Here is a 16,007-nt window from a genome sequence, read left to right on the forward strand (position 1 = left end):
CTCATTCTTACATCAAGAATTAAGATAGCGTCACCCTAAATATTTTCATCCCTTGTTAAAATACAGGCAAGGTTCCTAAAAGCAGTGGGTTTATCTTGGCTCAGGGAAATGTCTGAAAAATCAATAACCAATTAAATGCTACCTAAGCTATTTCAAAAGTCATGCCTCCTGAGGTCTGGTAATCAGGATATGTCCTATGGTTATTGACGCTAAGTTATTTGCCTCAATAACCCCTCCCTCTCCCCCACTCTGGTTCCCATTATACTATTTTATGAAGCAATTGCTTAAAACAAGTATTGCAGATCAAAGCAAAGTAGCTTGTGTTATTTCACAAGCAGCAACCAGCTATGAAAGGAAGAGCATGTACAGTGGAGTGAGGAACATTTGCATTTTTAACATCACTTCCACTATGAAAGAAACTTTTGACGGGGCCCTTTTGCTTTTCCTCGAGTTCATCCAGAAATTCATCGCACTCCTTGCTTTCTTGCCTAAATGCTTATAGGTCTTCCATCAGACACACAGATGGAGAAGTAATAAGTCATGTTTTTAAATGACTTAGAAATTGGTATTTCAATAACCCACAGCAAAGCAGAGCCGTTTTGGAAGAATCAGAATTAAGGCATTTCCTTGCTTATTTTGAAAAGGGACAGAAGATGCGGGATGAGTTGGATACCGGACCCATAGGAATAAATCTTAACTGGACAAGCCCAAGGGCATTTTTTTGTTTTCCAAAATTCTAAGCATAAATTAAACTCAGGATTTGCTTAGTTTTCCCCCCTGAGTTTATAACAGAATATAGGTTTAGTTCAAACTAGTTCAAACAGCAGTTTAGTGCACAAAGGAAGGAATCTGATATATAAATACCTACTCATCTAATATAGGAAAGTTGGCATAATGTTGGTATATTTTGCTTTTTAATTTTCCAGTCACGAACAAAATACTGTACATATTCCAACTACAAGTAGATTTGAAGAAAAGTACAGAATGAAGCACACAAAAAGGATAGTAATTCTAACTATGCATTTGAAGCGATTTTAAAAGCCTCAGATTATTTCTGCTCAAACCTTAGAACTTTCCAAAAAATAGCTAGTGGAAAGCCCAAAGAAGACTAACCCTTCAAGCTAATCTAACAGAAACTAGGTTCACTGATACAAGAGAGTATCTGTAGCCCATGGCTGAACGGTAGGGTTCTTGGTTCTTCTCTGAATTTGGTTGTTTTCTTGCAGACAATGTTACCTAGTTTGGTAACGAAATATCAGTGCTAAAGGGAGTGGGCTTTGCTTTTTTATATATATATTACTGTCTTACCCTGTCTAAAGAGACAATCAAACAACCAAAAAAGAAACAAAAAGACTAAAACAGTTCCTCACCAGTAATCAATACACAGATGAGCAGAGATGAACACTAGATCAACAATCAAGAAGTAAACTCAGTACCAACTCAGTCAAACAAGCTAATAATAAGCATCAGCCAAATCAAGAAACCACAAAGACCATTCGCACTAACACTGACAGGGCAAGAGAACAAATGTTTTCTGCAAGAAAACAACCAAGCTCAGAGAGCACCAAGGACCCCATACTAGATGCACTGACTACCTAGCAATATTTTAGTGACTTAATGGAACAAGATGTGAAAGTCGTCCATACACACATATAGTAGCCTTGATATGTTTAATAAAACATTGTTTCTTTCCTTAAGAGAGCATCTGCCAGCAGAATAAATTGCAATCAAGGTGCTGCATTTTCACTTCCATAGATTGTTAGTGTGGAGAAGTGTGGAGTCTAGAAACAAGATTAAAATCAAGAACATTTGCTAGATAACAATACAAAAGAAGATAAAAAGAGATGGCCACAAAAAAGCACTGTAAAAATGTCACTGCTATTTTCTTTTACTGTTGCCACCAGCTTCCCCATAATTGGGTTTAAGCCAGGAAAAAAAAAAAACCCAGTTTATCTCTGAGCATTTTCATTTGCACCTATAAAAACAGGAAGGAATTCTCCAGCAAAAGCATTATAGTGGATGAAAACCCTGTGGATTTCATGACATCTCAGAATTTGTTCCCGTATATTTTGCAAGAGATACTCAGGTTTCCCAGCAGCTCTGTGTCCTAAAATCATACTCTTCGTTCCAGTTGAAGGATTTACAGTAAAGAAACCATTCTTTGTGAACCATGGCATAAGCATGGCTTAATGTCAGGTAAGTCCTTTGCTCACTAAATACACTAGGAGATGAGATTTGTTGAAGCTCAGAGTTCAGTGGTGAGTAAACATTTCTGCCGTGTAGTATCTTCAGTAACAGGACTGTGAAGAAAAAATAAATAAACAAACTTAGGTGGATGATGAACAGAAAGCCTATCTGACTGATGTTAATTTAATAGTTAAGTGGAAAGCAAACAATTCCAAGCATGTTGTGATAATCAGCTAGCATTCCCAACGTAGATATATACTCCTTGTCTGGAAGGGAGCTATAGGTTTTAAGCAGGATCTCCCTGAGGGACGCTAACCTCATGTAACCAAAGGAGATACAACCCCTCTTTCTCCAGGTGGAATTTTTTTTTTCTTTTTTTGGAAAATGTAATGAGTTCTCTAGCAGGAGGGAAACAATAAAGAAAGCTACATTCCAGCATTGATGGGGTGGAAAAGAGAACAACAGTTCTCCTCCAACCTTTGTGTGGGAGGCAACCAAGGAAGGAGGCAAATGCTGGGGGTGTGGTCTGTGAGTAAGGGTTAGGTATCTCCAACCTTTTATCCTTCAGGCTCAGCTCTGCAGCTACACAAGGTCATCGAATATCCACATTATCTTTCAGAAACACTGTAATTTAAAGTATCTGATACACAGTAAATATAGTTTAAAAGGTAATTATGAACAGAAAGATCTTTGTATCGTATACCCAATGACATCCCACCTTTAAAAGCATCTTAATGAAATTACTCACTGTAAATGGAACGTCAGCTATAATAGTCTTACTTTCTTACATTGCTAAAGTTGAGTCATAAAGAGGACCAGAAAATTACTAGTGAAACTTGGTAGACTTAACAGACTGCTTGGGAATTGCAACATACTATAGTGTTCACAACACCTAACAGAAGAACTGGATTAATAAGAATCCAGTTAAGTATTGCTCTGTAAAAATTATATAAGACATGCACAGAAGTTACACAATAATCTAAAATTTGTACAATTCCTTCAGCATTCCATTGTTCCTCAAAGTGGTGTCCTCTTAATGTTGTAGACTTCCCATGATGACTAGCTGGCTGGAACATGTGGAAGATAACAGGCAGGGGAAGGGAGGACTGTTTTAATTTCATGGAAAGAAAATCCTTACCTGGGTGTGATTTCACAGGGGTACAATGGAGGTGATGAGTCAGTAGCCAATGGGGCTTCAGTGTTTATTTTAGTTGTCTTAAGAGATAAAGCAACATCGTTTCCCAGAGGCCCATTAGAAGTCAGTCCACTCTATAAAGAAAACCAAAGGAAAGTCAGGTGATTTAAGTACAGTTGTTTTGATACGTGTCACAAATGTACATGTCTATCAAATGCTCAGCAGAGAAGGATTAATACGTGAAATAAATGTTCAATTCATCCCTTGCCCTTGAATTCTTTCCTTCAGGCTACCCTTTTTCCTTCATAGCTTTTCCTTCCAATTTGTGAGATGCAAAGGTTGGGACAATGACCAATTTGGATTGGGATAACGGTGGTCAAGATAAAATTTACAAAAACCATTAACAGGCAGGACATACCAGAAGGGGGTCTTCTGGGGGTGAAATATGGCCCCCAAAATGAGCAGCATCAAATGTTTTAGCATCATTTTCAGTTTTGAGAGATGGTTAGGGAAGAAGCAAAATGAGTTCTTGAACTTCAAAAGAACTTACCACACCCATTAAAAACCTCCCAAATTGGGGTGACACCTGGTTATACTTTTGGGATGCAGCCTTGGAAGTACAGAGGAAAACCTGATATAGCCCTTGACTTGGTCACCTTCAATCACTCTTCAAGAGAGAAGGTAGCCTGGAGACAGGTCAGAATATACAGATCCTCCAAATAGTTCCGTATTAGTAAGGGGAATAATTTTCAATCATAACCACAAGGAAGGAACTTTGACTGGAGAATGGAAGGGGAACTTCTGCCTTTTTTCAGAAGAATTAAGGGCCACTTCCAGGTGGCAGATGGTTTCTTTTGATAAAAGCTGAAAATGTTTATTTTCCACCATGCAATAGAAATGGCAGACTTTTACAAACTATCTAAATTAATACTAATTTGTACCACTTCTAACAACAGACACAGATGTACAAAAGAATATGAAAATTAATTGTTTATAAGGATTATTCAATAACTTACTGGCACTAACCATCTGGGCATAATTATTGGTGAAGACACCTAAAAGTAAAAGAAACATAAAAAAACTCATAATATTGTAGTACAATATTATTAGCCAAGTGTCATATCAACTAAACTGATCATGAGACACGGGCTCAAAGAAGCTTTACTGAAAGTAAAAAAGAGTTAGGTAGAGACAATGGAAGTACTAATCATATTTTCAAATTATACAATGAAACAGCTACATTTTAATTTTTACTCTTACCTGAGGTGTGGCTTCTGTGAAGTCAATTAAATTCTTTGTCTGTGATGTCAACAAAATCTCCATGCTCTCGGAGGAACTCTGCAAAATGGAATAGTTAAGTGACGCTCAATCACAGAGAAAGATCCAAAGTGTTTTGTAAGGTTTCATTCACTTCTGAAAAAGCCACAAGGTTATGACTGATGTTTATGAGTGCTGCCCAACAGCACTGTTTCCCTTTGGCATACGTTTTAGGCTCTGACATACACAGATTTAAATTTCAGTGACAATATGAATTGAAGCAATGCATTCATTAATTTATTTATTAGATTTATAACCCACTTTTAATCTGTACTGTTTAAGGCAGTAAATGAGTGGCTTCCTCTTTCTATTGTCCCTATGACAATAGGGACCCTGTGAGGTGGGTTGGGCTGAGAAGGAGTGACTTGACCCTTGGCTTTGGGCTTAAGGGAGGGTTAGAACTCATGGTGCCCCACTCTCCACTCCTTAATCGCTACACCAAACTGGCTCTTGAGTCTTGTAAAGTAGCATACACACATCAGTGGACTTAAATTAGATGTAAAAGTTTTCTATGTTTTTTCCCCACAATTTTATAAAGTATCTGGCACTTTAATCTTTGAAAAATGCCTTTAAAAACAGGATTTGCATGCGCCCCCACCCTTTGGAATCAACTTCCCTTGGGGCTCTGGTTGGCCCCCGACCTTCGCACCTTCCGCCGTGAATTGAAAACCTGCCTATTTATGTCCCCCAGCCTGGACTGATGGGGTAGTATATTTTAAATTTTTTTAAACTTTTCATATTTTTGTGTATATTTGTTGATTTTAACAGTTGCTGGTCAATTGTTATTGTGAGCCGCCCTGAGTCCTTGGAGATAGGACGGCATACAAATTTTATAAATAAATAAATAAATAAATAAAAAATATAAATTCATATGAATAGTTTCCTCCTCCTATTGTGCTTCTCACCATTCAAAGCTGATTGTTCACAATTTTAATTAGTATTTTTAATATATCATCAGATTTTTATTGCCAGTTCCAGCCATTCTTCCCACAATCTAAAAGATCTATACATAACACCAAATTATGATTTAATGAAGGTGAGATCATGCATTTATATTTGGGGATAATCTATATATTGGAAATAGCAGATTGGGGACATGGAGGACTTTTATTCCCTTCCCTACCCTTTTTCCTCGATAGTGAAAATCCTTGCATGAAAAAGATCCCATTTGCCATTTTCATAATCCCTGCTGTGTTTACATCAGGGGTGAAATCTACTTACCTTCCTTACCGGTTTGGAAGTGCACACACTGTGCGCAGACTTTCTGCGCATGTGCAGAAGGTAAAAACCACATAATTTCCTGGTTAAAACCAGGAAGTAATGACACCCGGGCGGGTGGGCAGAGCTTTGCTCCACCGTTGCTACCAGATCACCGAACCACTAGCCAAGATTGCTACCGGACCAGGCGATCCGTTCCGATCCGGGAACATTTCACCCCTGGTCTACATGCAAAATTGGGGGACAGGGACACACTTATAGAAATTGCACAACTCATTTTTAATATTATACCCCAAATATTAATCTGTCCCATGAACCTATCCCAGGAACCAAGTTTTAAATTACTGCTCTGTTTAACACAAGCAATTTGCCTGGGACTTCTCATCTTGTGCTTCTAAAGACCCACACTGCTCCCCACAAAGAAGCAACATACCTTTACAAGAACATCCTCTTCTCTAGGAGCCAGATCAGTAGGATTCACACAATCTTTGGAATCAGGGGCAGTAGTATTCTCATTGAATTCATTCCTGGAAGATGTAAACACACCACCCATGATACAGAGCATGTGTGAAGGAACTGCTGTCACTTGCAATTCCTGCCTGGAGGCAAAAGCAGCTTCTGAAATCAGTGCCAGTACCTCTTGACCTCAGGAGCTTCTCCCCAAATAATTTACCTTCCTGTTAAGCCATACTGTGCCCCTGAGGCACAGTATGGTGGTGGGGGAGCTTGCTTAATTTAGGGTTCAATTGGTGCACCCTTGCCAGAATCTGTGATTCTGCTGATCTCCGTGCTTTCGGTGACCAAGTAGAAGGAATAAACAATATACAAAAAAATAGCCAACTCTCTAGCACAGAGTGACAGAAAAGTGCTTCTGCCACAAGGAAGTCCAACAGTCTAACTGCTAGTCTACTATATCAAAAATAAAGAGCAGATTCATATAAATTGCTTAACCAATAAATATTTTAAAATCATTCTGGAATTGCATCATTTCATTCCTATGTTAGAGCATATCTTGATCCTTCTCCTGCCAGCTATGAAAATCCACTTAATCATTTCAGTAATTGGAAAACTAAGGTTCAGGAAGGGGTCTTTCTTTTGCCAATTCAGCAAGAAGCAATATTCATTAGAGGAGAACATATCCTCTACTCATGTTGAGAACTGAACTAAGCCAAATTTCTGGCTGTTTGGTTTCCCACAGAAAAGCAGAATCCTAACCTGACTGGAATTACCAGAATTAACTGAGTGAGCTCTTCAAGTGCTCCATATACTTTTCTTTGATTATTTTATCCCAGATTTACATGCACTACCATTTTCCGGTGGGGATACCCACCCACCCACAAGACGACTTACAGAATGAAGGCGTTGGTGACTGGGATCACTTTTAGTCCCTCTAGTGGTTCCTGGCACACAGGGCTGAGGGTTCTCAGGGGACTGTTTTTCTCTTTTCCTGATGGAAGAACGCTTCTAAATAATGCAGAGCCAAAAATGTAACAATTGAGTTCTTTTCCATTGTTGCCAAGAACATTCTTTCAGCATTAAAACAACAAAACAAAGCAGCTTGGAACTCTCTTAATGCAAACCATTTCCTGGAAATATTTTGTCATCATGGATATCAGTATTGAGGTAAGAAAAAGGGATGTTTTTTTTCCTAGGAAACCCGCAACTGGATAAGCATTTACCTCATGTTTTCTGTTTCTGTCAGACCATCAATACAAGATGTGTGATGCGACCCAGCTCTATAAGCAGTGCTTAGGAGTGCAGTATTATGACTGGATTTATATTTATATTTTTTACTTCTCTCTCTCTCTCCCCCCGCCTCTCTCTCTCTCTCACATACACAACCAACTTTAACCACACCTTTATTAAAATACAAAAGGATGTAGGAATTTATATAACTACTATATGGGTACTTCTTGGGTTACAAGGGCAATTGGGACTGGAATTTCTAATGCTTGGCAATGTAATCCTGGCTGTTCCAGTTGTAACCCCTGGACTGCATGGATTGTTAAGCAGGAAGTGGCGGAAGTCCCAAGCAGGCTGCTGGATGACAGCTAAGGTGGATATTATGGACAGGTATTAGGGAATTTAGGCCGGAGGGATGAGTGCCCAAGCAGGTGCAAGGAGCATAGATGAATGCAGTGGTGGAGGCAGCAGAATGCTGATCATAAATGTGGATTGGCCTGCATTTAAGGACCAGTCATAGGCCCATTGTTTCAGCACCACTGTAACTTTGAACAGTCACTGAATGAATGAATGAATGAATGTAACCCAAGGACTACCTGTATGTCATCTCTCTACATTCTGAGACTATTTTTCCCCAACTTCTGACAGAAAGATGCCGAAGAAGGGGATGCAAGGCATGGGAATTTACCATCAATGCTACCTTCTTAAACAACAGAATAATGTGTCCCAAACTTTTTGTTCTCCGGGCTGGATAGGAAAATTCAATTTTCTAGAATTTCAATCAAATAAGACACAAGGCCTCATTTTTAAAGACTAAGCAGACACAAGACTAAATCACAACGATACAATAATAATAATAATATTTGGGAATATTATTATTCTCAAAAATATGTTATCCAGTAGGCATTTTAAAACCAATAACATCAGTTTTACAGAACTTTGTTGTAAGTGGCTTCTTCCATTATTAAGTGGGTATAGGAACTTGCTCACACCACAGAACAGAAATCTTCAGCACATTTAAAGCTCCTATTAATACCTTCCAGCTGTATCTTGAATATTGGTGTTCTTGTTGCCAGATATGCTTCCCTCCCTCACCACCTAAAAGAAACACAATTACAACTCAGAAAATTTAATTTTATTGATATAATCTAAAATCTATTTTTTTTCTGACAGGTCAAAGGCAAAGCAGCCTAACATTTCACAAGTGCCCTTCTCTGCCACTTCTTTTGGGCTCCTAAAACTGCATTATACCACTGTAGGGTATGACATGCATTCAGGTTTTCTGCTTTCATTGTGTCTGGATGGAGAAATATTCCAGATGATAGAAGATTGATTATCATGCTTCCACTGTAACAGAGTTAGGTGCAGTGGTGGGTTGCTACCGGTTCACACCTGATCAGGTGAATTGGTAGCAACGGGAGGCTCTGCCCACCCGCTTCTGCACATATGCAGAAATGGCACCAGCATGCGTGCACACGAGCGAATCAGTAGCGACGGGATTTGGAACTCGCCCCTGGTTAGGTGGTAGATGCCGAGATAAAAAACAGCAACCCTCTTCTTTTACTCTACAGATATTCTCAACCTAGCAATAAATTAACCCAGAGAAATTGGCTGAGCCCAGCCATTTCTTGCTTTTTTCAGTATGGAATGGGACACCTCACTGCAGGCCAACTCACAGTGGGATAACTCAATGCGAGATATTATCAAAGAAAAGTTGAAAAAAAATGGTGAAATAGAATCATTAAAGAAAAGACGCTAAAGGAGGGACAAAATGAAATGTGAATGACAAAAATCAGAATAATGTCAAAGAAACAGTGGTGGATAACAGTACAGTTATCTCGTGTTGAAATGTCTCACTTGAGTTGTCCTGCATCAAGCTAGCTGCGTCAAGTTGTCCTGGGCAAGTTGTCTGGCATTGAGTTGGGAAGGTTGAGTTAGCTGGGGTGAGCTGGCTGTGGAAAGTTGTCTTAAGGCTCTTTTCAGTAAGCCTTGGAATGTTTCAGAGGCAAGGCTGAATATACAAGTGGCAATTTCTCTCTAGCGCAGGCCTCCTTCCTTAGATCTGGATGATAAGATGCCTCTCTTCTATCTTCTATGACCTCACCCAACCGTTCTCTTCAGCAGTATTCTCAGATTTGCCTAAGCCTCCAGCAGTGTAACACATCCCACTCCCATCTACTGAGAAGACACTTATTCACGTAGAACACATGAAGGCTTCTATCAACACATCTGTAGGTGATAGAAGATTACAAACAGGCTCTGCACAGATGCTTAAATTATCTTAAGCAAATTAGAGACTAAGGATAAACAAAGTATCAATACTGACTCAAAGTATTACAGAAAATTAAAGTTAGTTTTTTATATTAAAAACTAACTTTTTATATTATAGATATAATTATAATTATATTATAGATATAATATAAAAAGTTATATTAAAAAAAGATCACTACAGAAGCAAAATTCTTACTTTGTGCCCTGCTTCCACCTGGGCTTTCAAAATATTACTTTTAATATCTGGAGGGAACCGCATAGAGGTGTTCACAGGGCTCTCAATTACATTGTTTAGGCATTTATCTGTCAATTTCACAACTTCCTCCTAGAAATAAACAAAACTACATTCATAAACAGCATTCCTCATTAGGTAAACAGTCAATAAGAACAGCACATACAAGAAATTAATACAGCTTCTACAACCAGCACATAATAAATGTATTACTGTGTTTCCCCGAAAATAAGACCCTGTCTTATATTTTCTTGAACCCTGAAATAAGTGCTTGGCCTTATTGCCATGCCTGATTGGGCTTATTATCAGAGGATGTCTTATTTTGGGAAAAACAGGGTATATATGATTTGGACCAGGACTCTGCCTTATTATGAGTTTCCATGTGAAATATAGGATGATTAGCACTAAAACTATTCCAGAACAGAAACTATACTAAGGAGAGAAGACCAAGCCATTGTGTGTATTAATAGCCTAAAATATCTATGTCTGTCTCTTTCCTCAGTAACTAAAGAATTTTGGTATCTAATCTTATAGGTAATATCTGTTCCCTATAAATGTTCCCTATAAAATAAGGAACATTTTCTTTTCTATTCTTATTTAGCACAAAAATGCGGAAACCCTGGAAAGCAAATATTATTTCTTCACTTTTGAATTGTGTGTGTATACACACACACACACACACACACACACACACACTGTGGACAATTGCTATGGCTCAGAAACTTACATGCAGGTGGAACATAGTCAAAAGGCTTACAAAACAGGGCTAACTTATACATGGACTTATCTGCAATGTAGTTCTACAAAGAAAGTATTTGGATTTTCTGAATTTTTGCATATATTTCACAGTCTATGTTATCAGAACTTCATTTTACTTATTTACTCAATTTGTGTAGCTGTAGGCCTTAGTGAAAAAGACAGCGTGAATAAACAACATCTGAATTGAATGTTTATTTATGTTTACAAAGGCATTCAACCTGTGATGTGCCATTGTGAACAACCCTTAATATTCAGCAATTGGTTGAACTGCCTTTAGCTGCAATTAACTTCAGCCAAATCTGTTCTGTAAATTACTGATCACTGCCTCACCTCAGAAATTATGGCCCATTATTGCATGGTCAGCAACTTCTACTTACTAACATTTGAGGATTTTATAGTATTAACTGCTCATTAGGAATCTTTTACAATATCTCTATGGGATTTAGGTCTAGACTTTGAGTTGGCTAATCCACACCGTTAAATGTATTTGGAATCCATTCTCTTACAGATTTTTGGTATGCTTGGAAACACGTTCTTAGTGTATGGCCAGTTTCAGTTTCAGCACAAAATAGCTTGATATTTTCCTGTGGAATTCCAATTCAAAGCATAATTTATGTTTCCTTCCTAAAGCAGCAAAACATTCCCAAAAGATGACACTGCCACCTCCATGCTCAAGTACCGGTATAAGATTCTTTATTGTGAAATGTGTATTTGGATTGTACCAGGCACAGTAACATCTACATTGGACCAGAAACTCCACTGCCCATAGAAAGTTCCTCCTGGAATGCAAAATATCATCCAGATGGGTTTTTGACAAATTTGGGATGAGCATCAGTTTTCTTCTTCTTAATGAGCAATGGCTTCTATCGTGCTACTTTCTCAGGAACTGGTTTTTATCTAGTGCCTTAGTTACATTGAGAGAGATTTGCAGATTGTTCTGATTTTTTTTTTTGTAATTTCCTGAATAATTTTTACACCATAACTTTTGAGTGATTTTAACAGATTAAGTACTCCTTGGAAGTTTCACTATAATAAATCTTGTCATTGCAAGAATATAATTTTGCTTGTGCACTGTTAGAGCCCTGTAACTTTAGAAATCATTTTGTAACTTTTTCTAATTGATATCAATGATTTTTAATGGGGGTCTTCATAATTTTATTTGGAAAGGAGGGGGGGGAATGACATGCTATAAAACTGTGTGGTAAAAATCTCACTGTGATGATGGCAGTCAGCATTGTGAAATTTATGTTGAACAGGGTTGGCCCATATCAGCTGATAGTTTTATGAAATGTTTACACAACTCGCCCCAGTTATCACTTTCGCTGAACTGACTGAACTAGTGAGAGGCAACTATTTTTTTTCATATTGGCAGCCTGCTAATAGATAACTCAAATGAAGTACTAAATCCGAAGAACCCACATAAACTTCTGATGATACCCTGTCAAACAATATGCAAAAATTTTGAAAAATTCAAAAGAGGCAAATGCTGTTTTATAGAACTGTGTGTCAGGCAGGATTGATTCAATCAACTTTCAGCATATCGAAGTATACCACAGAAAGATATTTCCCAAGCTTTCCATTCAGCATTCATATGTAAAATATAATTCTTTCTATATTATATGGCTGAAATTAATTTCTATATACATTTTCTTTACCCTGGAAAAAAAATACAGAATTAAGATTTTTAATTATTCTTCATCTGTACCCTCCTCAACAACACTGATTTAAGGTTTTCCCTCCAAATCAGTTTTCATCACTACTTAAGCAAAGTTGGGTAGAAAGGAGGAAAGTGAAAGTTTTGCTCCCATTACTTATTTATTCTGTTTAGTTTTCAAAATTTATCCTCCTGCTTTATAATCCAACCAATGAATACTTGTTAATATATGGATTCCTGATTCAGTCCATGGAGCATATATTTAATGTCTTACGAGGCCTTTTCCTTTAGAGATTGCCATAATTTAATAGAGCTAACTCAGCAAAGTGAACGTATCTCATCTGACAATAAATATTACTTGTCTCAAATGATAGGAAGCAGTATTTTTCTTAGGTAATTATTTTTTTCTAAGGAGAAAAGCACATGTCAGGTCAGATTTCCCTCCTGAAAACTGCCTAGTATTTATTTTAGCCAAGGGCATTAATCCTACTTTAGCTGACTGTGTCACAGTGCTTAAGCGCAGGATGCCTTGAAATGCATCCAGAGAAAGTGTATCATGCAGTTGCCTGGCCTCACCCTCAAGAGTTTTCATTATTATACTTATAGACAGGATGATTGCTGAGATAAGCTCAGATTCTTTAACTTAATTACTGTATATTAGAGTATTGTGTTTTAGGAATACACCGAGAAGTAGAATTTTAATCTTTTCTGTTGAAAGCTAAAATGAACTAAACTTCTGACATGAAAGAAAAACTGCCTCTGACTCTGCTGCGGTGGTCCCAAAAGACTTTTTTTGATGTGCTTCTCCAATTTTCCGCATGTCAATATAGCTTAAGCTTGTTCTTTCAAACACATTTTTTTCCACCTACTGCTCATTACAGAATGTCCTTTCGAAGAGATGCAGATATAGATAAAAGAATATTACATCTTCCTAAACACATGGAAAATATAGTGAAATCAAGCTTTTATCGTTCCCTGCATTCCAGAAGCAAAAGAGATTGGAATGCCTATCTAATTAAAAATTAATTGCTCCCTTCTGTGCCAGCATGCCCTTCATGGGCTTGGCACTGCCAATCTTGCAGACTTTCCAATTACCAAACATGGTCGCAAAACACAGCAGTTCTTATCTTGCACGAACAAAAACATTATGGGGGAAAAAGCAACTATAATATAAACCCTGACCCCATTATTTCTGGGAAGAAAAAGTATGCAATACCTGCTTGCTGACATTGATGTTTATGTTGGACTGAGAAACCAATACGGGAGTGAACTCGGTTTCCAGGTGCTTCAGTTTCAGGGACGGTTCATCAACTAGAAGAGAAGAAGAAAGAAACTGGATATACAGGACCCAGGATTGACATAAAGCTCCACAAATTTTTGGCATTTCATCCCTTGACATTGCTTTCACAGAGATTTCTCTTATCTAGAACTGCTATTTTTTTCTTAGGCTCTCTATACAATCACAGTTAAGAGGTACTTGTACCTACATTATCCAAAAATCTTTGCAAAGTTTAATAGTTTTACATATCTGGTAGGTTGGAAGAGATAATTCCAAGGAAAACTTGAGAGTTTTGGAAGTTTTCAGTCATTACAGGGACAATATGTTGCTACTTACAAGGACCGCAGGAAGAATAGTAACTCATGACAAAATAGGTTTTAGGCAAATAAGTTCCTTGGCTAATGCCTGCACTTCCCTGAACATAGGAATGTGCAAGCTGGTAACTGCAGAGCACTTATGGAATTTACTGTTAAATGCTGCTAAAACAACAAACCCATGCAATTGGGGTGGGGGTGGGGAGATAAGAAATCGTAGCAATTGTTATTTGAACAAAGAAATTATTAGAAAAGAAACAGAATTAGAAAATTGTCACTACAGTTTTTTGAATATCTGGAATCAATAATGGTCAACAGAAACCATTACTTATGTTAAAAATTGCTTATTTCAGAGTATAAGAACACATCAGAGACATAGTTGTAAGCCACTCAGCCTACCAACAAAGCAATCCAATCCAAGTGTCTCACTATCTATGGTGCCTTACCAACAAGATTTATATTCTCGGAGGGGGGTTCCTTTGTACCATCTCCCCCTTCCAATGTTTCACCTAATCCCTCGGCAGGAGAAAAACCAGCAGCACTGTCAGTACAAGTGTCCAACATTTCCTTGCTATCAAGCAAATCAGCAGTCAGAGGCACGCTGCATAGACTGGGAAAAGGAAATAAGACTTTTAGAAATTCAAATAGGTCTGTATGTCATACACCTTTAAATTGATATTACTTATACTCCTATTAAATATTTTTTTAAAATGATGGCAATGTATATGAAAGGTTTTTAGCATTTAAACAATGTTTCCTTTCTCTCTCTCAAGTAAGTAGCCATACAGCTGAAGGTGTTCATATTTTTAACTATTTCTAATTGCATTTAATTTGCTTACAATTAATATAAGTAAGTAACATACAAAAAAATTCAAATTTGAGGTGGTCCAAGGTTGAACAGCTACTCTACCTAATCCTTCCAGAATGCTCCCAGTGTTGTTCATTTGGAAGTGTTCTGAGCAAAAAGTAGTCCATTTTTAGCTCAAGGCAACATTTTGAGCTCAAATACTTACAGGATATTCAGAATTATGTCAAAACACTTCCACTAAAGGCAAAATTTTGAGTTCAAAACATTTTGCATACACCTACTATAGATAAATGCAGGGATTTAAATGAATATGAAGACAAAACAAAATCAGAAGTATTTTCATGAATCCACTGCTACCTTGTACAACAGAATGACAATTGCTCACAAAATACTGAGTGCCACAACACATAGTTGCTTCTGCAATAAAATGTGAACGACAGACACACATTTTTGTGCACAGGTATATTTGTAGCCCAAGCACAAAGAATTGGAATTTAATTGTTTTTCATACTTTACATATGTAATCATAACAGAAAGCAAAATAAGATAAATCATGCCACCACCAGAGGTTAACATCCGTTAGACCAGTGTTTTTCAACCTTGACAACTTGAAGATGTGTGGACTTCAACTCCCAGAATTCCCTAGCCAGCATATTCTAAAGGTTGAAAATCACTGAACTATACTATCATTTTTTGGGGGAAAATTTGCTTGATCTAGTTCCAATACATGCAGCAGTCATTACCTTATGTTGCTGAGCAATCCAAGGAAGGAAAGAAAACTGTAATGGCTGCCTCTCCTTTTATAATAGAATAGAATTAAGTTATGTTTTTATGCAGCATATACAATTTGCAGGTGAAGGGCTGTAGAAATCCCTCTAAAATCACAATAGCTTCAATGCTCCATTGTATTTTTAAACACAGTAAAGGATTATTACAGGTTGGGATCACATCCTAGTTAACCAAGAAGTACCCAGGATTAGTTTCAGGGTCAATTAATTTCACCCAATATTGACATACAAATTTAGGAGAGAGGATTAATTTTCTCTTTTGCCTGCTTGCATACAAGAACTCAGAATAGTCCTACAGAACTGGATGGCTGTAACTGCTTCATCTCATTGGATTTTCTTTTCAGTCAGCACATATGTAGGGA

At 37.5% G+C, this 16,007-nt stretch overlaps 1 protein-coding gene across 1 annotated transcript in view; it reads right to left on the bottom strand.

The window, feature by feature from the left end:
* Window positions 1-1,659: 1,659 nt before the first annotated feature.
* EPB41L5 (erythrocyte membrane protein band 4.1 like 5) overlaps window positions 1,660-16,007 on the bottom strand; it is a 66,333-nt gene continuing 51,985 nt past the window's right edge. The window contains exons 17-26 of the mRNA XM_070951123.1: window positions 14,496-14,659; window positions 13,673-13,767; window positions 10,008-10,136; window positions 8,577-8,638; window positions 7,208-7,321; window positions 6,291-6,384; window positions 4,583-4,660; window positions 4,339-4,377; window positions 3,326-3,456; window positions 1,660-2,300 (exon numbers count right to left, since the gene is read on the bottom strand). Of these exons, the coding sequence (XP_070807224.1) occupies window positions 2,246-2,300; window positions 3,326-3,456; window positions 4,339-4,377; window positions 4,583-4,660; window positions 6,291-6,384; window positions 7,208-7,321; window positions 8,577-8,638; window positions 10,008-10,136; window positions 13,673-13,767; window positions 14,496-14,659 (961 nt within the window). The 3' untranslated portion in view covers window positions 1,660-2,245. The remainder of the gene's footprint in view (window positions 2,301-3,325; window positions 3,457-4,338; window positions 4,378-4,582; window positions 4,661-6,290; window positions 6,385-7,207; window positions 7,322-8,576; window positions 8,639-10,007; window positions 10,137-13,672; window positions 13,768-14,495; window positions 14,660-16,007) is intronic.

Source organism: Pituophis catenifer, unplaced genomic scaffold (assembly GCF_029215685.1).
Source record: "Pituophis catenifer annectens isolate HBS135680 unplaced genomic scaffold, rPitCat1.0.hap2 SCAF_1, whole genome shotgun sequence".
Classification (NCBI taxonomy): Eukaryota; Metazoa; Chordata; class Lepidosauria; order Squamata; family Colubridae; genus Pituophis; species Pituophis catenifer.